At 37.9% G+C, this 22,082-nt stretch overlaps 1 protein-coding gene across 4 annotated transcripts in view; it reads left to right on the top strand.

Moving 5' to 3' along the window:
• The window catches only part of Tmem245 (transmembrane protein 245), a 92,634-nt gene that overhangs the window by 13,413 nt on the left and 57,139 nt on the right, over positions 1–22,082 (top strand). For 3 of the 4 annotated variants that reach the window (XR_011369584.1, XM_070011254.1, XM_070011230.1), the window contains exons 3-6: positions 601–702; positions 11,209–11,325; positions 14,401–14,661; positions 17,674–17,843. Coding sequence is in view for 3 of the 4 variants with exons in the window: in XM_070011254.1 (XP_069867355.1) it covers positions 601–702; positions 11,209–11,325; positions 14,401–14,661; positions 17,674–17,843 (650 nt within the window). In the remaining variant the exon portion in view is untranslated. Of the gene's footprint in view, positions 1–600; positions 703–11,208; positions 11,326–14,400; positions 14,662–17,673; positions 17,844–19,249; positions 19,274–22,082 lie in introns of all 4 variants that reach the window. The other variant, XM_070011244.1, reaches the window with a different exon arrangement.

Here is a 22,082-nt window from a genome sequence, read left to right as displayed (position 1 = left end):
TGACTTGTTTTACGTTTGAGGAAGGCAGAAAAGGGAAGCAGGCAGGTATGTCTGTCTATTAGGTAGTAGATGGAACTCAAGGACATATAAGTGGTTAGATGTAGGGACCTCACACTTGGAGACTTGTTCACATTTTTTTCTTGACTTTCTGAGGAGGATACATTGAAGCCTTTGCGCTGTGCTCTTGAGGGCTCTTTGATCCTTTTTTTTTGAAAGAGTTCATGCCTAGTGATAGTTTCAAAAAGTCAGATCAGACTTCATGACTTGAAGATCTATGCCTGATTCTGTTCATTTGGGCTCACATGTGGGGTTTGAATTTGGGGTGGTCTTAAACTGAATGTGCTTTAGGAGGGACTAAATCTAACTGGTGACACAAGCCCCTGAAGCATGGGCTGGTACATACTTAAGACCAGAGAGCATGGATAACCTAGAAGAATTCCTGGATTGAGATTTGTCTAATTAATGGCCTTTCAAAATATGTTCATAGTGAAATAACTTAATAAGTATATGCAACAAATTGTTCTGTAAGTCTTCAAAACTGGTTATTTAAAGAAAGTTCTAGGTGTTTATTTCACTAAAAATATTCTTAATAATTTTCAGCATCATTGGCTGGCTCATGGAGAATTCCAGTATTCCTGGTTATTGTTTTCCTGATGTCTGTGGGCACCCTCTATGAAAAACAGAATGGGAAAGAGTCTGCTGGTAAGAAATACAATATTCTGTAAATATTGTCATTAAGAGTATTTTAAAGAATAGTTTTTTGAATGATGCCACGATCAAATCTCTTTGAGTCTATATAACAGTCTGTAGTAGTTTCTAAATAGAAAATAAGATTATTTAAAATATCTTAGGTTTAGAAAAAAAAGACAAGAAAAGACAAGAAGAAAAAAATACAATAAAATATCTTTGGTTTTTAGACCATTTTTTAAGCAATATTTTTGATATTTATTAGTTGAGGTATGGTTCATGTGAAATTAACCATCACTCACTTAGAAATGACATTTAGTATATTTATAGTATTGTGCAGCCATTAGCTTCATCTAGTTCTGAGACATTTTCATTATCCCAAAAGGAAAGTGTACATGTACCAATAGTTTATTACTTTGTGGCCAAATATGCTACCATATGTATAAGTTGAGTTTTAGGAGTCCTTTAAGTTTTGTTACATATGTGAATACTTAGCAGATATATAGTTTGTAAGTATCTTCTCCCACTATGTAGTTTATCTTTTCTTGATGGCCTTGTTTGATGTACAGAAAGCTTTAGTTTTTTTGTTTTTTTTTTTTTTTTTGGGGGGGGGGGCCCTGAACTCTGGGCCCGGGCACTTTCCCTCAGCTCTTCAGCTCAAGGCTAGCCACAGTGCCACTTACGGCTTTTTTCTTTTTGCTTATATGGTGCTGAGGAATGGAACCCAGGGCCTCATGCATACAAGGCAAATGCTCTACCACTGAGCCACCTTCCCAGCCCAAGCTTTAGTTTTGAAGTCTAATTTTCCTATTTTTCTTTCATTACTTATGCTCTTGGTATCATAGCTAACAAACTATTACCAAATCCTATGCAATGAATATTTACTCCTGTACTTTCCTCTGAGAACTTTTTTTTTGTTTCTTTTTTTTGTTTTATTTGCCAGTCCTGGGGCTTGAACTCTAGGCCTGGGCACTTTCCCTGGCCAGCAGCCTTTTGTGTAAGTCTGGCACTCTACCACTTGAGCCACAGTGCCACTTTGGCTCTATCTGTGATTAATTGGAGATAAGAGTCTCACAGACTTTCCTGCCCCAGAAAGGCTTCAAACCTCAGATTTCATCTCTCCTTAGTAGCTAGGATTACAGGCGTGAGCGAGCCACTGGCACTTGGCTTAAACTTTGTTTTTTATCTATTTCATTTAGGTCATTGACTCATTTGAGTTAATTTTTATATATGGTGGAGGTAAGGGATCAACTTTTTTTTTGGCAAGTGAAAATATAGTTCTAGCATAGGGTTTTTTTTTTTCCCCCTTGGTACTCTTTTTTTAAAAAAAAAATCAGTCAAGCATAGAATAGATTTGTTTCTGGACATTCCATTCCATTTTTTTCCATTTCTAGTATTCCCACTCCCATTTCATTCCATTTTCATTCTATTTATTTGTGTGTTTGTCCTTATGCCAGTACCACAGTGTTCTGATGACTATAATTTGTAGTAGGTTTTGAAGTTGAGTTGTGTTTTCTACCTTTGTTCTTTTTCAAGATTGTCTTGTTTATTTGAGATCCCTGAATTTCCATGTCTATTTTAGCATCATCTTCAATACTTTTGCAAAAATGTCTGTCTTTGTGTGTGTGTATATGTGCCAGTCCCAGAAAATGAATTTAGGGCCTTGTACTCTAGCTTGGCTTTTTTTTGGTCATGGCTGGTGCTCTGCCACTGTGCCACACCTCCAGCCTGGCATTTTTGCTGGTTAGTTGGCGATAGAGTATTGAGGGATCTTCTGCCCAGCCAGTCTTCAAATCTTGATCTTCTAGGTTTCAGCCTTCTGAGTAGCTAGGATTATAGGCCTGGCCCACCAACACCTGACCTGTAATGGTTTTTGATAAGGACTGGGTTAAATCTACGACCACTTGGGGGATTACTGCTATCTTTACACTATCACAACAAAAAACCCTTCCAGATAAAGGACATAAGATGTACATAAGAACAACTTTAGTTGTTCTCTAATTTCTTCCACAGTGTTCCACAGTTTTTAGTGTACGAATGTTATACTTGGTTTAATTTATTCATTTTTTTTTTTGGGGGGGGGTCGGGTCATGGGGCCTGCATTCTGGGCCTGGGCACTGTCCCTCAGCTCTTCAGCTCAAGGCTAGTGCTCTACCACTTGAGCCACAGTGCCACTTCCAGCTTTTTTCTTTTTGCTTATGTGGTGCTGAGGAATCGAACCCAGGGCCTCAGGCATGCAAGGCAAGCGCTCTACCACTGAGCCACCTTCCCAGCCCCTAATTTATTCTTTAGTTTCTAAAAAAATTATAAATGAAATGTTTTCTTAATTTTTTTCTTGGATGGTTCATTGCCAGTGCACAGTTTGAAATAAAACTGGTATTTATGATCTTGTATCTAACTTTGTAGAATTTGTTAGTTTCAGGTTTTTTTTTGTTTTGTTTTTTGCTTATGGTAGGTTGTAGGGCTTGAACTCTGGGCTTGGGTGCTGTCTCTGCGTTCTTCAGCTCAAGGCGAATGCTCTACTGCTTGAGCCACAGTGCCATTTGCATTTTTCTATGGTTTATTGGAGATAAGAGTCTCACGGATTTCCTGCCTGGGCTGGCTTTGAACTGCGATCTTCAGATCTCAGCCTCCTGAGTAGCTAGGGGATGACAGGCGTGAGCCACCTGCGCCCAGCTTTTAGTTTCAGTTTTTTAGTTAAATTTTTAGGATCTGCTAAGGAATGGTTCATATGTCTTAAGTCTTTTTTTTTTTTTTTTCTTTTCTTTCTGTACATGGCTTGAATTCAGGGCCTGGGTGCTCTCCCTGAGCTCTTTTGTTAAAGGCTAGCGCCCTACCACTTTTAGCCCCAACTCCACTCAGTTTTCTGGTGGTTAATTGGAAATAAGGGTTTGGTGGACTTTTCTGCCCAGGCTGAATTAAAACTATGATCCTCAAATCGCAGCCTCCTGAGTAGCTAGGATTACAAGTCACAAGCATATGGCTTTTTTTTTTTAAGCACAAAAAAGTGGGTCATAGGGAACATTCTCTTTTGGAATATGCATTTTAAACAATTATGTTATGAGCACATTTCTGTGTTAACATTCTTCTACAGCATTATTTTTAGCATCTTCATTTTATTCTAGTTACAAGGCTATTTATAGCACTCTTGATAAGTTTGTATAGCTATCTTATAAACTGTTTTTTAAAAAGTGAATTGTTGTGCTGGGAAGGTGGCTTAGTGGTAGAGTGCTTGCCTTGCATGCCTGAGGCCCAGTACCACATAAGCAGAAAAAAAAGCTGGAAGTGGCGCCTTGGCTCAGGTGGTAGAGCGCTAGCCTTGAGCTGAAGAGCTTAGGCACAGTGCCCAGGCCCAGAGTTCAGGCCCCACGACCAGCAAAAAAAAAAAAAAGTGATAGACAACTGGAAGTTTTGGGAAATTTTAGAAACTAGTTTTCCTGTTTTGGAAACTAGTGAGAAGAGGAAGAAAAACAAGGTAAAACTAACCAAAGAGAAGTTTTACCTTGTTTTTCTTCCTGTTCTCACGTTGTAGGTGATTCAGATCGCTCTGCTTATTACCCTCACTGTAGTTTGGCTTTCCCTTTGGGCTGCTTTTGTCCTGAGTTATGTACTATCAGCTACATGTATCTGTTCAATCAACTGAAGCTGGAAAATACTTCGAAAAAAATTATATCTGATTTCATTAGAAATCAAAAGGTGAGTTTGTTCCCTAGGTTTAGAAAACTCTTCTGGATCATTATTGAGTTAGTTTTAGCATCTTCTAAATCCAGGGAACTTGGTTACTTTCTCTTTGATCTGGGGAGCTCTTATAAGCATATCTGGAAAGTCCAATATCAAGTGTAAGGGGGAAAAAAACCATTTAAATGCTTTAATGCCTACCATTTGCTAAGAACTTTTTTAAAAAATTTAAGTAATTATACGACAATTCAAAAATGGGTTTTTAAGTATGATACATTTTGATCAATATCATCCCTTCTATTCTCCTCAATTTTTCCAACACTGCTCATACCTTGAAGTTACCTTGCTTCATTTTCACATTTGTTCATTTAACATAATAACTATATTCTCCTACTCTTTCTCTCTGTATTCATTTATTCCTTCTTCTCTTGACCCCTCCCTACCCCCCAAAAAAACCAAACAAACAAGCAGACAGGTTTCAGATTTCTGGTTAGGAACTTTTATATGCTTGGTAATGGGGCATGCCTGTAGTCCCAGCAGTTGGGAGACTGAGACAGGAGTGTTTTGAGTTGAGGACAGCCTAGGTTAGACAGGGAGATTATCTGAAAAATCAATACTGCCAACAAGTGCTATCTTTTGAAATCTTAAAAAAAAACAACCCTAACTACACACACACTCACACAAATAAATCAAAAGTAGCTTTGTAAAATAGATGACAGATCTGTTTGCAGATGTAGGCATTTAGTTCAGATGACTTGTCTACACTTACACAGGTGGAGCTAAGATTTAAACTAAGGTCTTTGACCTTTAGCTCAGTGTTCTTTCCATTTGAATAGTCATGAATGATCTTCTTGACATTGGTAATTATAAGGGGACCTGAAATTCCTTTGCAGGGAAGACTTGGGATCACATGTAATATGAATAAATACATTTGATCCAGTTAAGTTCAAATAGGAAAAGTAGAGAAGTGGACTAAACTTACTACTTACCTCTTACTCCATATTTATGGTGCTATCAGGTAAGTAGTCCTAGAAGAACTCCTGGTCCATATCTAGGGCCTCCTGAGTAACACTTGAAGCAGTTGAAAGAAGATGTATTTTCCACATTAGTAGTAGAAACAGGTTTCTTCAAAGGAAACCTTGCAAGCTGGGTATGCTTTAGTTGATAGGTATTCAGTGCCTCCATCTAGCAGGCATTTTTGCCAACTGCCACTATTACTGGGAAAATGAAGTAGACTAGGAAGTAGCCTTTTATTTAGAATGTTTCCAGAATATATCTTCTCATGATTATTAAAAAGTTAGTCTGCTTGTTGTTATATTTGTTGTATTACCAGATTTTAATCTGAACGTGTATTCTCTTTCTCTGTGCTAGTCTGCATTTCTGTCCTGGTCAGTGGCCTTCTTCCTTGAACCTGTGACTCAATTCATACTACCTCTGTCCCTGGGGAAATTCATACTTGAAGTTTTAGATGCTCTTTCCTTTTTTTTTTTTTTTTTTCTTCTGTGCTTGAGTCTCAAGATAGAGTCCCTTGTTTTTAACTTTTTTTTTTTTTTTAAACTGAATACCATGACCTTGTCTAGAGGTTAGCCTTGGCATTCTTCTGTTTAGATCCTTAGGGTTTTGAAATGCTGAAGGACACCACTGTGGGAGAACTCATTAAAATGCCTGTTTGATAAGAGCCTTTGCACAAGTACTCTTCATTGATTTTCTCTGTGTGCTATGCCTTTCATATTTTTGTGAAATTCAAGATAGTCTAAAAATTGCTGAATCTTTTGTATATTACCTAGAAGAGCTTGCATGGTTTTATTGATGTTAGCAAAAATTGTTGAATATTTACTGTATATTCTCTGTTAGTTCTTATTAGAGTTAGTTCTTAAGCCATTGCCTTGAAGATTCAATATATTGATTTTAGTTTACTCTATACAGAGGGGAGATGGAAAAATATCTACTAAGGGCAATAAGACTTAAGCAAATAGATATATTGTTAAGTAAAAGGGATAGGTTGTACAGAGAAATACCTTGGTCCTGGTGGCTTATGCTTACAGTTTATACTATTAAAACCAATAGTTTTGGCTATGATTTATTGAGTGCTTTTGCATACTATACATCACCATGGGAATTTTATATGTACTGTTCACTTGGGTCATGAAATAAGAATTTACAACAGCCCCATTTTGCCCATAGGGAAAAAAAGATGTAGGCATTAATAACTTGTCCGTGGTCATCTACATAGTAAGGATTGGGCCTGGGATTTGAACTTGGGTAGTCTTGTTTTCTCACATATACTGCATCTCTGAATTGTCCTTCCTCTGAGCACAGGAACTCCTGAGACTTTCCATTCTCTGGTCTCTGTTTTCCATGTACTCATCCACCCTTCTAATTATACCCTGTGCCTTGGAGTACTTTGTAAGAGGACACTGCTCTTTCTCTTCCTCTGCCTGTCTTGGAACATGTTTGCATCCCTGTCTTCTAAGGAACCAGCCTCTCTCGGTCCTTCTCCAGAGCAGATTTGTTCAATTTTTTTATTTATCTGGTTAGTGTTTGTGCAATTGGATTTAGAGGGTGGCATAATTGAATATTCTTGGAAATAGCTCCTTTGGAAACCTTCTCTGATCTCCCAGCATGGATTAGGTTTCCATCCTGAAACCCCACACACTTCCTATGCTACTTAACATTATATATAATATACTGGATTCTAACAAGATTTTATCGTTAGGCTGACCTTGAGGCTGGTGTCTTGGTTTCTTATCTCAGCTTAATGGCCCAGTCACCTCTTCAGTGAGTGAATGCTTGGGGGTGGGGTGGGGTGGGTGGTGGTGGGGGGGGGCAGGTGGTGGTGGTGGTGGTGGTGGTGGTGGTGGTGGTGGTGGTGGTGGTGGTGGTGGTAACATTCAGCAATGTAAGTTAAAGTGAAGCTGAATGAAAGTACATATTTGAGGAGATCTAAGATGATTTTGTAAAAGAAAGGTTGGACAAATGGGATTGCATAAGGTTGCAGAGCTTCTGCAGGGCAAATGACATAGCTAGCAAGATCAATAGAAAGCCCACGGATTGGGAGAAGATCTTTACTAGCCATACAACGGACAAGGGTCTCATATCTAAAATATACTTGGAACTCAAAAAATTAAACCACCCAACAACAAATCCTCAAAGAAACAACTGCCCAATAAATAAGTGGGCGAAAGACTTAAAGAGAAGCTTCTCTGAAGAAGAAAGAAGGATGGCCAATAGACACATGAAGAAATATTCAACATCCTAGCCATAAAAGAAATGCAAATCAAAACAACATTGAGATATCACCTCACTCCAGTTAGAACAGCAAAAATCAAGAACTCTAACAACAACAGATGCTGGAGGGGATGTGGACAGAAAGGAACCTTACTTCATTGTTGGTGGGAATGTAAACTTGTTCAACCACTTTGGAAAGCAGTATGGAGGTTCCTCAAAAGACTTCACATAGATCTCCCCTATGATCCAGCAATCCCACTTTTGGGCATTTACCCAAATGTTTACAAACAAGACCACACTAAAGCTACCAGCACAACTATGTTTATTGCAGCATTATTTACCATAGCTAAGATATGGAACCAACCCAGATGCCCCTCAGTAGATGAATGGATCAAGAAAATGTGGTATATATACACAATGGAATTCTATGCCTCCATCAGAAAGAATGACATTTCCCCATTTGTTAGGAAATGGAAAGGTTTGGAAAAAATTATATTAAGTGAAGTAAGCCAGGCCCAAAGAAACATAGGTCCCATGGTTTCCCTTATGTGCAATATCTAGTATAGGTATGAGTCAAGCGGAAAAGGTCAGATAATGTGATGTTAGGAAAATGAACCCTTAAATATGTATTTTAATGTTTTCGTTTCTTTCATGCATGTGTTTCTAACGCATTTATAAGATTATTTCTTTGTTGCTTTGTATGTCCCTCCCCCACAGTGTAACCCCTGCTTTCACTATATTTGATGTCAGTATAACATGTGGAGGAGATGGGGACAAACAAGTCGTTTAAGGATTCAGGTGGACCTGTTGCAACAATGAGAAGTACAAAATGTCATGTCAAAACCAGCTTTACAATGTCGGTGTGGGGGGGGGAGGGGGGCATGATTGGGTGGGGGGGAGGGGGGAGGATGGGAAGGGAGGTGAAGGGTAAACAAAGGAGGAGGCTGCAATGCTTGGTAAGAAATGTATGCATTATCCTGCCCATGTAATTGTAACCCCTGTGTACAGTATGTTCTCAAATAAAATAAAATAAAATAAAATTTTTTAAAAAAAAAAAGAAGAGGGAGCAGAAAACGAAAAGTTAGGAAAATAAAACAACAAAAGAGTGGGAAAAAAAAAAGATGATTTTGTAATTTTGGAGCTACATAAAAGACACCAAGAAACTTACTTCAATGTGCCTCAATATGAGCCACCCTCTTATTCAAGGACAAGCTTTGTGTATTTTGTTAGAATGATATCCATTATCTTTGAAGCTGTCAACAGCATTTTACAATCTTAAGTGGTCTAGATTGATGTTACCTGCTGTATTATGCTGCTTTTCCAGTGTATTCGTATTTGTAGACTTTAAAAAGTACATAATGAACATTAGTGAGACTGCTGTGGAAATTCTTAGCTCACCGCTGGCATTGATGAACTGTTTTGTTTAGTATGGTAAAGCTTTCTTCCAGATAAAACCTGTCTTTGGCCCTGGAGGAAGTGGGGGAGTGAGCCTCCACTTAATTGAATTGCTTGTGTACAGTGTATTTAGCAATTTAGAACCTTTGACTCGTTGCCCATTTTGTAGAAATCAGAACAATACTACTTTTTAGCATTTTGACTGGAAGGCTCCTCTCCTCCCCCCAATCTTTTCTATTTCTATCTTACTGTCTTGAGACATTAAGTGTTACAAATTTTGTTATTGAGTGGATCCTAAGACATCTCCTTTGGGCCTGCTTCTAAGAAACGAATCCTGTCCTGTCTCTGGTGCCCTTAGTCTCTTTGTGAAACTTATGTCTAGAATTCTTAACAGACTTTTAGCATCATTATCTGATTCCTCATTTATTGTTTTAATTGTAATCTGGAAACCTACACACCTGTACCTTTGATTCTCTAGTTAGTCACTGAGAGTGGTCTACTTTGACTTCTCCCCGCCTGTTGAGTCTAGTCACTTCTACTTTTCCTTTTGCCACTGTGAACTGTGCTGTTACTACATCTTGCCTATAATACCATAGTAGCTTATCTCCCTGAGGTCTCTTTAGGTCTTCTGTTTTTCTTCAAACAAGCAAGAATGATCTTTACATTTCAAACCTTTACATTGGGGAAAACTGGGCAAAGGGTAACCAGAGATTCTTCTTCTTTTTTTTGGGAGGGTGGGTGGAGGGGGGTTGGTTGTGGGGCTTGAACTCAGGTCCTAGGCACTGTCCCTGAGCTTTTTTGCTCAAGCCTAGACTACTACTTTGAGCCAAGGTGCCAGTTTTTCCAGTTTTCTGGTGATGAATTGGAAATAAGAGTCTTATAGACTTTCCTGCCCCAGCTGGCTTTGAACCATGAATTTTGGAAAGACTAGTCATCTAAGTTTAGCTCGTATATAGGTAGAATCAGTGCAACCAGAAGAAAAGCTCTTGGACACTAAAGGACTATTTGGTTATTTCCACCAGCCATGAATCAGACATCACAAACTTCTGTTGAGTTGCCACAGTAAAACTGTATGTCTCCATGGCTGCTTGACATGAGAACTGTGCCCCTTCCCAATGATACTGTGATATTGTTGTCTTGCACATAGATGTTCTTGCTTGGTAAAAATTGCATTACATGTGATTTGCTTTGCTGCAAAAGAGTAAGAAATACAGTCCATCCTTTCCAGCCTCTGTTGTGTAAGAAACTATACTAGAACATAATGTTGTGTGAGCTAGTCTGCATCATATGCTGTGGTAGCTTAAAAAGTGACCATTTCAAATAGACCTTACTTGCTAGTAACTGTTTTATTTGAATCTAGTGCAGATGATTCATCTTGGCACTACCTATTAGAAACTTAACATGGAAATGTATAATGATGTTTTTTCCAAGTAGTAGATTATTTACTTTGTGGATCTATATGGTTTTGCACAATATCCGTGCATTTACATATTTATTGAATGTTATTATGAGAACATCAAATATGGATTCTCTGATACTGTACTAGAAAATAGTAATACAAAGTAGAGTAAGACAGTTTAATCCAAAGAGCTCTCAAACTTGCTTCGGGTATGCTTTTCAGCAGAAGTGTGCATTACAGTCAACTGCAGCACAGTGGCTCATGCCTCTAATCATAGTAACTCGGGGGAATGGAGTGTGGTGGGGGTGGGGGGTAGAAATTGGCAGAATTTTGATTTGAGGCCAGACTGTGTAAAAGTTAGTGATACCTATCTCAGTAAGGCAGGCATAGTAATCTATAATTCTAGCTAGGTAGGAAATACAGGTTGGAAGATTGCAATCTGAGACCAGCTCAGGCAAAACTGTGAGAGACCCTATCTGAAAAACAGCCAAAATAAAAGACTGGAGGTGTGATTCAAATTCCAGTACTGGTGGGATGGCATGGTAGGGAGGAGGTTTTCTTGTGAAGTTAAAAATTATAAGCCTAGTACTTCAGATATACATATTCAACATCTGTTATCCACACAGAAAGTTCTAAGACTTGAATGTTGCTGTTTTTTGAGCATTCCTCTACATGGAAAAATAAGAATGGTCCAGTGGATCAGAAATAACTATTTTGTTTCATTTCTGGTGAAAATTTTGCATTATTGTTAAATTATGCATTTCTTGTTTTGTTCATTTGCTTTAAAACTTTTTTTTTTTTTTTTTTTTTTTTTTTTACAGGGGCAGAATTACCAGGGCAAGTTATCTCCATGGCAGCTTCTACTCTGGCAAATCTGGCCATCTCTATCACAGGGTATGAGTCAAGCAGTGAAGACCAGCCCTCCACTCTGCCTGCAGGTGACTGAAAGCATTCAAGGGTTTTCTGAAAAATGTGATATACTAGCATCACACAATGCTACTTAGGCTTTCTGAGTACTATTCCTGAGTACTATTTTTATACCTTTTCACTCTTACCTTATTACTTTTCATGAACTTAATTATTTACACACTTGGGGTTCCTAGCTTGGCTTTCTCCCTACTTTTTTGTTTTTTGGGGTCCGGTCGTGGGGCCTGAACTCTTGGCCTGGGTGCTGTCGGCCCTCAGCTCTTCAGCTCAAGGCTAGCACTCTACCACTTGAGCCACAGCACCACTTCCGGCTTTTTTTTTCTGCTTATGTGGTGCTGAGGAATCGAACCCAGGGCCTTAAGCATGCAAGGCAAGCGCTCTACCAGAGCCAACTTCCCAGCCCCTTTCTCCCTATTTTTAAAAAAAGGCTTTTCTCAGCCAGGTACCGGTGACTCAGGCCTGTAATTCTAGCAACTCAGGAGACTGAGATCATGGTTTGAAGCCGGCCAGGATAGAACAGTCCCTTGTGAGACTCTTACCTCCAATTAACCACTCAAAAACTAGAAGTGGCACTGTGGCTCAAGTGGTGGAGTCCTAGCCTTGAACACAAAGAGGCTCAGAGTCAGTGCTCAGGCCCTGAGTTCAAGCCCCACAACTGACAAAAACAAACAAACAAACAAGGCTTTTCTCTTATTTTTATTCTTAACATTCATTCCCTCCCCCGTCCCCCAGTGTCCTATTTACCTTTGAAACAGTTCTTCCCCACTTTCTGACTCCCTTATTTTCTATTTCATTTTCTACAACTGCAAGTTCTCTTTGTTTTATTTTGATCTTTATTCTGTTGCGTTCTTTTCTTTCTTTTACCCATTTCACTTGCTTGTACTCTCTCCCCTTCTTCCTTATATGAACCTCTCAGGAGGAAGAGGGAAATATGGCTTTTATTTTCTTTGTCCTAGTTAACCATTTCTTTGTCATTCTAAAGGTTAGATTTTCATGCCTCATGCTGTCCTCTTTAAAACATGTCCTCTTTAAAACATGTTTTTTTGGCTTCTGGCATTGCAGCCTCCTGAAAGATATAGCTGGTAGATTTATACCAGATTTGGAAGCAGCATACTACTCTCATAGAGTTCAGGAATGTGGAAGACCATCCTGTCTATGTTGACATGTCTGATAGTGGCAGAGATATTTGGAATTAGGGGAAGTTTGTAGTGCACTCTTGAAGAACGAAATCAGACCTGTCTTAAAGGAAGCAATCAGCTAAGAGAAAGGCATTCAGTGTTAGAAGACATATTTTCTACGTTGAATTATGTTTCCAAAGTGAACAGAGGATAGTATTTTTTTTTTTTTTTTGTCAGTCATGGGGCTTGAACTCTGGGCTTGGGCGCTGTCCTTGTGCTCTTCAGCTCAAGGCGAGTGTACTCTACCACTTGAGCCACAGCACCACTTCGGGTTTTCTAGTGGTTTATAGGAGATAAGAGTCTCACGGACTTTTCTGCCTGGGCTGGCTTTGAACTGCAATGCTCAGATCTCAGCCTCCTGAGTATAGCTAGAATTACAGGCGTGAGCCACTGGTGCCTGGCGAGGATGGTATTTTTTTTTTTTTTTATTATGGAACTATCATTTTTCCAGATAACAGACACACTCACCAACCTGTAACTTTCATATTGAAAAGATACTTAGCAAAGCCACGCAGAAGTATAATATACCTGGCTTGTCTGTCAGGGTACCAAGTGCAGTCCTAGTGAGGAGGGCTGACTGACTTATATCATAGTGCATGTTATCTTGACTATAAAATTTAAAGCTAAACATTTAACGTGAAAAGAAACACTAAGGAAATTATGATGCCAATACTTAGTGTGCTAATTGTATATCAGGGACAATTCTATGTATTAGCAATTCAATGGGGAGAATAAAGGAGACCAGATCTTAGTCATTCAGCTCACTTGAGCTGAGAATGTGGAAAATGATAATATATGAAAAATTTTTAACTATTTGGACAAATAGGGGGTTGAGATTATGGGTATTGTTTCTTTTCTCTTTTCTAGACTTTCTGAAATATATTCCTTTTCTGTTCTCCATTTTCCTAACATGATATACTTTCATAATTAACGATTTTTAAGTGAAAGGCAAAAATCCCAAGTTTTATAATTTTGATAATTCTGTCATCATGATGTGTATTGAATAATATTGCCTTGAGAGCTATATGACATTTGATGTATATGATGTGTCTCATCAAAACAAGAAAGCAGAATATACCCCATAGTGAAATCTAAAATTGTGTTAAAAGAAAAAGATGGCTGGGATTGTAGCTCAGAGTTAGAGCTCTTGCCTGATATTCATGAGGCCCCTGGTCCCATCCTTAATACTACAAATGTAGTAAACAGGGAGAAATTCTTAGAGAGGTTGTAGTATATATATATTTGTGCTTTATTTGGTCATATACTTTCAATGAATAAGTACAATTTTCAGCTACTTTGTTATATACTTTTCTCTTGCTTATTGTCTTTGAGTTATATATATATGCTTATATATATACATATATATATATATATATATTTTTTTTAACCTGGAACAGTATAAAGTAAAAAGTAAAATATTCCAAGTGGGTGCCAGTGGCTCATGCCAGTTATCCTAGCCACTCAGGAGGCTGAGATCTGAGGATTGTGGTTCAAAGCCTGCCCCAGCAGTAAAGTCAATGAGCCTCTTTTAACCATTGAAAAGCCCAAAGTGGAGGTGTGGTTGAAGTGGTAGAGCCCTAGCCTTGATCACAAAAGCTCAGGGACATTTCCTATGCCCTGAGTTCAAGCCGTAGGACCAACACACACACACATTAAGATATTCTTTGTTTCCCAAATCTACTTCCCAACAAATTTCCTTTCCCTAAATTCCAACTGTGTCAGCAGCATAATTCTCCACCAGTTTTTCAGTGCACATGCAAATCTTTTTGACTACTTTAATATAATCATACTGAATAGTATTGAAATGTATTTTGAAGGCTTGCAATAAGCTTGTCTAACAAATTACTTTTTGTTGTTTCCCAATGTGGATGAAATAGCACATTATTTTTTTCCCCATTCTCTTTTCAGAATCAATGGACAAGGAAGGCGAACCTCCTCCAACATTGTCTGCTGCTCCTCCTCCTTCTTCTTCTTCTTCTTCCCCTTCTTCCCCTTCTTGTCCTTCCTCCCCTTCACCCACTCTGGGCAGACAAAGGCCTGAGATTGGAACATTTCTCAGAAAGAAGAAAACTAGTGACATTTACTTTGTGTCTCTTGGCTGGGCCATCATAGTTGTCCAGCTCTGGCTGAACTTGTGGATTGTGCAGTTGCTGCCAGTGCCCATTGCAGGTCATTGTCTGGTTAAGTATGATCTTGCTTGTCTCTGATAACCTTTTTCTTTTTTATTGTTGGATTTTGATGTTTGAGATAATTTCACTATTATTTAAAATAAAACAGTTATATGTTTGTACATAAGTCATGAGCAAACATTCTGGAATTTTATTACTTTGATACTTCTTTAATATTTCACTTTTAAATTCAAAATACATTCATTAGCCTCATATTTTATGTGCTACTTAAGGCAGTTAAATCCATGTAGAACACTGGCCATTCAGCTGCTCATAATTCTGTGGAAGAGAATGTTAATGATATAATCTGTGGATTTGTGGTTGAAATTTGAGCATTGCATTTTAGTTTTTAGAGTGTAGCTTTTTTTTTTTTGTCATGGGGCTTGAACGCTGAGCCTCGACCCTGTCCCTGAGCTCTTCAGCTCACTCATCTTCATGAGTGCTCTACCATTTGGGCCCTAGCACCACTTCCAGTTTTCTGGTAGTTAATTGGAGGATAAAAGCCTCATGGATGTTCCTACTGATGCTGGCTTTGAACCGTAATCCTCAGATCTCAGCCTCTTGAGTGACTAGGATTACAGGCGTGAGCCACCAGTGCCCAGCTTCATGCTTTTTTTTTTTATTGCTATCATAAAGGTGATGGACAGAGGGTTTGCAGTTATATGTCAAATAAAGCATTTCTTTTTGAACAGTGTCAACCCTTTCCTCATTCTCTCCCAGTTTTGCCCTCCCTTTTCCACCCACAACTTGTATAGTTCATTTTCTTTCTTTTTTTTTTTTTGGTTCCAGTTGTGGGGCCTGAACTCTGGGCCTGGGTGCTGTCCCTCAGCTCTTCAGCTAAAGGCTAGCTCTCTACCACTTGAGCCACAGCGCCACTTCCGGCTTTTTTCTTTTTGCTTATGTGGTGCTGAGGAATCGAACCCAGGGCCTCATGCATGCAAGGCAAGCGCTCTACCACTGAGCCACCTTCCCAGCCCCCATTTTCAACATAGCATCTAGTGAGTACCGCTGTTGCATTAATTTATCCTTTGTCCTACCATTTGTGTAATACCCTCTTACCTTCCTGTTTTATTTTATTTTCCTTTTGTCTGTTCATTTATAGTATGCATTTAATCTAAAGAAAATATAGGCTTATGTATATGTCTACAGATGGACTTATAAAAATTATGTGTGTGCATGTGTGTTTTGAATATATATATATATATACACACACATATGCACACATATGTAGCTGTATTAAAAAGAAATCTTACGCTTTTTTTTCACCTCATTAAATCAGGTACTTTAATACTGTACTGTGGTCATTTGAGGTTTACCTAAATTGGGCTTATTTTTGTGAAAGCTGTTTTTCTGAAGACTGACAAGAGTAAGGAAAAAGTTTTCTCTGACTCAGGTATATCTGAGAACTTTTTTGATACATCTCTGATTATTTACTTTTTTCTTACTATATAGTCTAAGTCCTCAATGGAGGCTGTGAATTCTACTATCTAGGTTTCTCCTGCATTTCACTAGTCTTCTTCTTCCAGATCAAGATTCTTCATTGATTAAAACATGATTTTTGGGAGCCTGTACAATGGCCCTAAAGTCTAAACTTACTTGCCTATTTACCTTCTAGTTAGTTTTCACCCTGCATTGTTCTCATTAAATTGGCTAGGTAATTAAATAGCTAACCATTATTTTAAACATTTGTTTTGACCAGAGCAGTATATAGTGCCTGTATTTAGGGAATTGGCAATGTCAATAGTTTAAGTTTGCTTCTACTTCTTATGTCCTTATATTTGGAACATGACAATAACAAGATGCAATTGTAATTAAGAAAGTCATAATGAACATACTATTGCCATGCATTCTGTTAAGAAATTTGTAGATATGCTTACTGAAACATAATTTAAATTGCTCTTCTAGATGTCTTTTTTTTTTTCCCCAAGATGATTTCTTTATGTTGGCAAACCATGTATGGGTACAGATTGGATCCCCTTTTCCTTAAAGTTTGTTGGCAGAGGTTAGGTGTTCCTGTTAAGTTTCATATCTGAACATTCTGATCATCGGAAGAAGTTATGAACATAGATTCAATAAGGTGGCCCAGGGAAGATTTTCTACAGTCTCTAATATAATAGTCCATAGTGATTTAAAAATGCTAATGAAGAAATTGTTGAACTGGTATGTACCAAGCTCATGGCTTAAAATATTAAACTGAACCTTCTGGAATTAAGAATGAACTTAAGAAAGTGAATCCTTGGCATTAGGGAAATGATACTAGAGAGGAACAGTTATCCAGGTTCAAACTTGAAGTGAAATCTCAGGGATCAGGAACACTTCTTCTGGCCTCTCAACCTTCTTAGTTGTCCTGAACTCCAGTCTTCTCTAGTTACCTAACAGAGCTTATTGAATATTTGCCATTACAGTGCTGGATATCCTAATAGCACCACAAACTCATCTCCTTGTGCAAAACCTCAGGGCCACTTGCAGCAGCAGCCCTGCATGTACTTGGTACCTTTCAGTGTAGAGCCCTGTCTGTTTAAAGCATCAAGTAAGGAAAGAAGTCACAGTGGGAAACTGTACCCTGCAGTGGAATAGAGTTCTAATTCCATGGATGTGGTATACTTTATATAGTCACTGAATACCAGGACATTTAAGAACAAAATTTGGGAAGAGTGCTGTAATAACCACAGAGATTGAGAAATGTCAAGAGTTAGTTTTCTTTACTTGTTTTAACAAGGGGAGGTGTGTTAGCCATTTACTATCTGCCATTTTTGTGATAAGAGCTTACATTGATGTGGGCTATAGAATAATCCCTGATTCTCTCAGGGGTTCAGGCTTCACAGATTTCACAGAACATGGTGTATGGGTAGAGAGAGTTTTAGTTACTTTGCCAATCCTTGAACTCCCCCACCCTCCTTTTTGAATGTTTATCTTTATTTTAATACTATTTTACTGTTTCATAAACCTTTTCATGTTCTAACTTTCTAATCTATAATTTGTCTACATATGCTTTTTTTTTTTGTCCTTACAGTCTGGATAATCAAAAAGCTTGTCATTCACTTTGGAGTTGTGGACTTCCTGGAGAAACGGTGCCAGGTATGGTGGCAGGTTGTTGAAGGCTTCCTGAAGGAGCGACAGGAGGCTTTAGCCCCATGGCCAATTATTGGGCTTGGAAAATTCCTGTTAAAAGTTGATAGCAAGGTATGTTAAGAACTGGGGCTGTTTTAATGGAGTTTTTATATTTCATGGTTTGAAATAATTCCATTTAATGAAATAGCATGTTTATTTTGTAAATACTGATGAAACATTTAATATGATATAATCTTATAGCTTTGAATGGGTCATAATAAGGATGGAATGGTTAATAAGTTAGAATAGGTATTGCGTGCTTTTTCCTCTTAAGAATGGGAGAAAATGATTTTACAGAAGGCTGACTTCAACTCCTTGGCTTAGGACCACATTAAAATCCAGAGAAGTTAAGTGATTTGCTTGAAAATTAGGTAATTTGCTAGGGGCTTAGTCTGGTGAATACTTTTGGAGTGATTCCTGTTTGTCAGATAGTATGTTGCGTTCCAGACAAAATCAGATGCGTCTTGGAAAACCAAGTAAAGCTTATTAGAGGAAAGAGGCAGCAATTTAGGAAAACTCAAAGGCTTAGTTTGTAAAGAGTATGCATTCATCAGGCTCTGGTGGCTCACACCTGTATCCTAGCTACTCAGGAGGCTGAGGTCTGAGGATCATGGTTTGAAGTCAGCCTGTAAGATTCTTATCTCCAATTAACCATTCAAAAACTGGAAGTAGTGTTATGGCTCAAGTGGTAGAGTACTAGCCTTGATCGCAAAGAGGCTCAGGAACGGTGCATAGGCCCTGAGTTCAAGCCCCTCAATCAACAGAAAAAAAAAAGTATGGATTCTAAATCCAAACTCTGGTTTCAGATCTCACTTGTGTTACTACCCTGGTGACCTTGGACATGTTTCTTAACTTTTCTGTGCCTTGGTTTCCTAATCAATAAAATAAGTATAATAGTACCCACCTTGTAGAATGGTTGGGAGAATTAAGTGATCTAATACATATATAAGATCCCTCTATCTGTGGCTGGTGGGTTCAGTAAGCTATTTTAGGTGGTAGATATTGTTATAATTTGCATTGGAAAAGAATGTATGGGATGCATTTATTTGAGCTAGAATTGCCTTATGTTGGTGATGGTGGAAAGGGAAGCCTTGTTGAGGGAATAATGTCAGCCAATTTTTAAGCATAAATTGGAATTTATTAGAGACATGTCAGGTAAAAGCTGGGCGAGGGAGCAGTGCAAAAGATGAAACACTGAGCTTGCAAGCATTCAGGTTATTTTCCACATTTTTAATTGTTGGATTGTCAACAGAATTTGTGGTTATCATTTCAGTCATTGTTTATCTTAAACAATCATTGTTTATTTACATTCTCTTGATTAAAACTTTGGTAATGCATTTCCTTTTCCCCTGTTTTTCCTGACAATTTCCTCCTCATCCTCTCAGTGACTGTCTTTTCTTTTCATACTATTATTGCATTCTCTAATGATATGCCACTGTTCTTATCTTCTCTTTCGTACCTTATCCCCTGTCCTCAAGCTCTGGCACTGGCTAAATAAGAAGGTAAATGAACACATGGATGTCGATTTTCACTATTGAATTCTGTAACCCTGTCTTCCCTCTAGTATCTTCTTTCTCACTTATGTTTCTGTCCATATGTCAAACTAAGCTTTTATTTTAAAAATTCTAATTATAAGCTATGGAAGGTCATGAGGCATGAGTACTGTCACAGTGAAATTTGCTAAACAAAGGTTTTTAGGTACCTCGTTTCCAAGGTTGGTAAGAAATTCTCTATTGTAGTCCATATGTCCACTGTAAATAATTTCCATATCTTTTTTCTATAATGTGGCTACTCTGATTTATTTTTATCTATTTTTCTTTTTAAAACAATATCTTGTATATATTTTGAACATGCCATCCTCCTGCCTCAGCCTCCCAAGTGCTGAGATTAAAGGCACGTACTATGATGCCTTGTTTGTTTTCCTTTGTTGTATGAAAAGACATCAGGCAATAGTTACTGGAAAGCAAAGAAAACTCTGTTGCTTTTTCTTCTACAAATAATGCAAATTAAAAAAAAACCCTCACAAGTCTGAAGTATTTCTATTATCTGTTCTCTTTTTTTAAAAAAAATGTTGTTTCCATAATTTTATTTTTAACTTAAGATAGCTTGTAGTTAGGGCCTGTAATGGCTAATTTTGTGTTTCCAGAGACTTGAGGTTTTATCTGTGTTAGCTCCTTTTCATGGTTGGCATGGAATAGTAGCTACATTTCAAAAAACTTCAGTAATAGTAATCCAAATATATTAGGAATGCTTTGAACAGATAGCAAGTGGAAACAGTACTTACATGTATTCTATTTAAACATATGACTCAAAAGTCTTTAGTGAAAACACATCATACTATAAGGGTATTTCTTGAAAATAGATTACATTTATTCTTAATTAATTTTTGTATTATTGGATATCAAACTTAAGGTTTCTTTCATGGTAGGCAAGAATGCTACCACTGACTTACACTCCCAGACCCAAATCAGACTTTGGAATATGGAGATTATAGTTCCTTTTTCTTTTTCTCCCCCTTATTCCTCTCTCCCCCTCCAGTTGAAATGGAGGTATGGAGAAATTTGATGACACCTGAAGTTTTAAATTTAAATGGAAAATCAGCAGTGTGCAAAGTATACTCATTCTCTACTGCTCCTATATCACCCATACATGGTTGAATACAACTCTATTCCCTATAAATAAATACGTTTAGTTCTTTGGAAATGATATGCAAAGTCACATTTTACTACCAAAGTAGATGATTTTGTATGTTTTTGTAATTTGTTTATATGGAACTGAAATTATCCTCAAGATAAAGAATAGCTAGGTTAATTAGATACAATTTGATCCACCCTCAGTGAACTAAATGACTTAATCTAACTTACAAACTTCTGGTCAATAGCTGAATTATTTAGTTCAAAAAGATTCCTAAGAAACCAACTATTTATGTATGTATGTATGTATGTATTTATTTAACTGGTCCTGAGGCTTGTACCCTAGCCTTGGTGCTGCTCTGAACTTCTGTGCTCAAGGCTAGGTCTTGAACCACAGTCCAGTTGCAGCTTTTTTGGTACATAAATTGGAGATAAGAGTCTGAAGGACTTTACTTTCCAGTTCTCGGCCTCCATTGTAGCTAGGATTACATGCATAAGCTACCATGCATATATGGCAACAATTATATTTATTTTTGTGATTACAGAAGCATACATAAAACATTCCTGTGGAATTGAAGTACAACTCCTTGACATCCTGAGTGAATGTTTCAGGAAAGCAAAATAAGTTCAGGCTTATTTCATAGGACGATTCTAGATTACAAAACATGTAGGGGCTGGGAAGGTGGCTCAGTGGTAGAGCGCTTGCCTTGCATCCATGAGGCTCTGAGTTCCATTCCTCAGCACCACATAAGCAAAAAGAAAAAAAGCTGGAAGTGGCACTGTGGCTCAAGTGGTAGAGCTCTAGCCTTGAGCTGAAGAGCTGAGGGACAGCACCCAGGCCCAGAGTTCAGGTCCCACGACCGGACCCCCCCCTCAAAAAAAAAAAAAAGCAAAAAAAAAAATCTAAGATCAGAAAATTGCAACATTGGGTAATTTTGGTATATAAAATGCCTAAGTAGAATGAATGGGAAATCAATTAAAAAGAAGTGGGACATTGGTGGCTCATACCTAGCTACTCTGGAGGCTGAGATCTGAGGATTGTGATTCAAAGCCAGCCCAGGCAAGAAGGCCCATGAGACTCATCTGTAGTTACCAAAAAGGCAGATGTAGGTCTGTAGCTCAGGTCACTGTGGCTCAAGACACTAGTCTTGATCAGAAAAGCTCAGGGAAAATGTCCAGGTTCTGTTTTCAAGCCTCAGGACTGGCACCAAAAAAAGAAGTTAGATACTCCTGGCTTACACCTGTTATCCTAACTATTCAAGAGGCTGAGATTTCAGGTTCTAGACCCAAAGCCAGCCTGGGCAGATAAATCTTCAAGACACTTATCTTCATTTGACCAGCAAAAGGAAGTAAAGACATGAGTGGTAGAGTGCCAGCTGTGAGTGAAAAAGCCAAGCTAGCATGCACATCCTGAATTCAAGCTCTAGTGGCAAAAAATAAAGAAAATAAAAGAGAAAGTTTAAGTGTTCCCTTATTTCCTTGAGCTTAATTATTTATTGTAGTATATATTTACAGTAAGGCTCAATTACAGTTTGGTTAAAAATGAAGGAAAACAAAAAAGTTCAGAAAAAATAGAAGAGAAACAGCAATGGAATGATACTTTTTTTTTCAGATATTGCTATTTTTTAAGTTGTTCAAAGGAATTTTATTGTGATATTTCTATCCATGAAAATAATGT

The sequence above is a fragment of the Dipodomys merriami genome, unplaced genomic scaffold (genome assembly GCF_024711535.1).
Source record: "Dipodomys merriami isolate MVZ:Mamm:240054 unplaced genomic scaffold, mDipMer1.0.p SCAF_11, whole genome shotgun sequence".
In the NCBI taxonomy this organism is placed as follows: domain Eukaryota; kingdom Metazoa; phylum Chordata; class Mammalia; order Rodentia; family Heteromyidae; genus Dipodomys; species Dipodomys merriami.
Note: the sequence above shows the minus strand (reverse complement) of the source record. Positions and strands in the feature narration are given on the sequence as shown.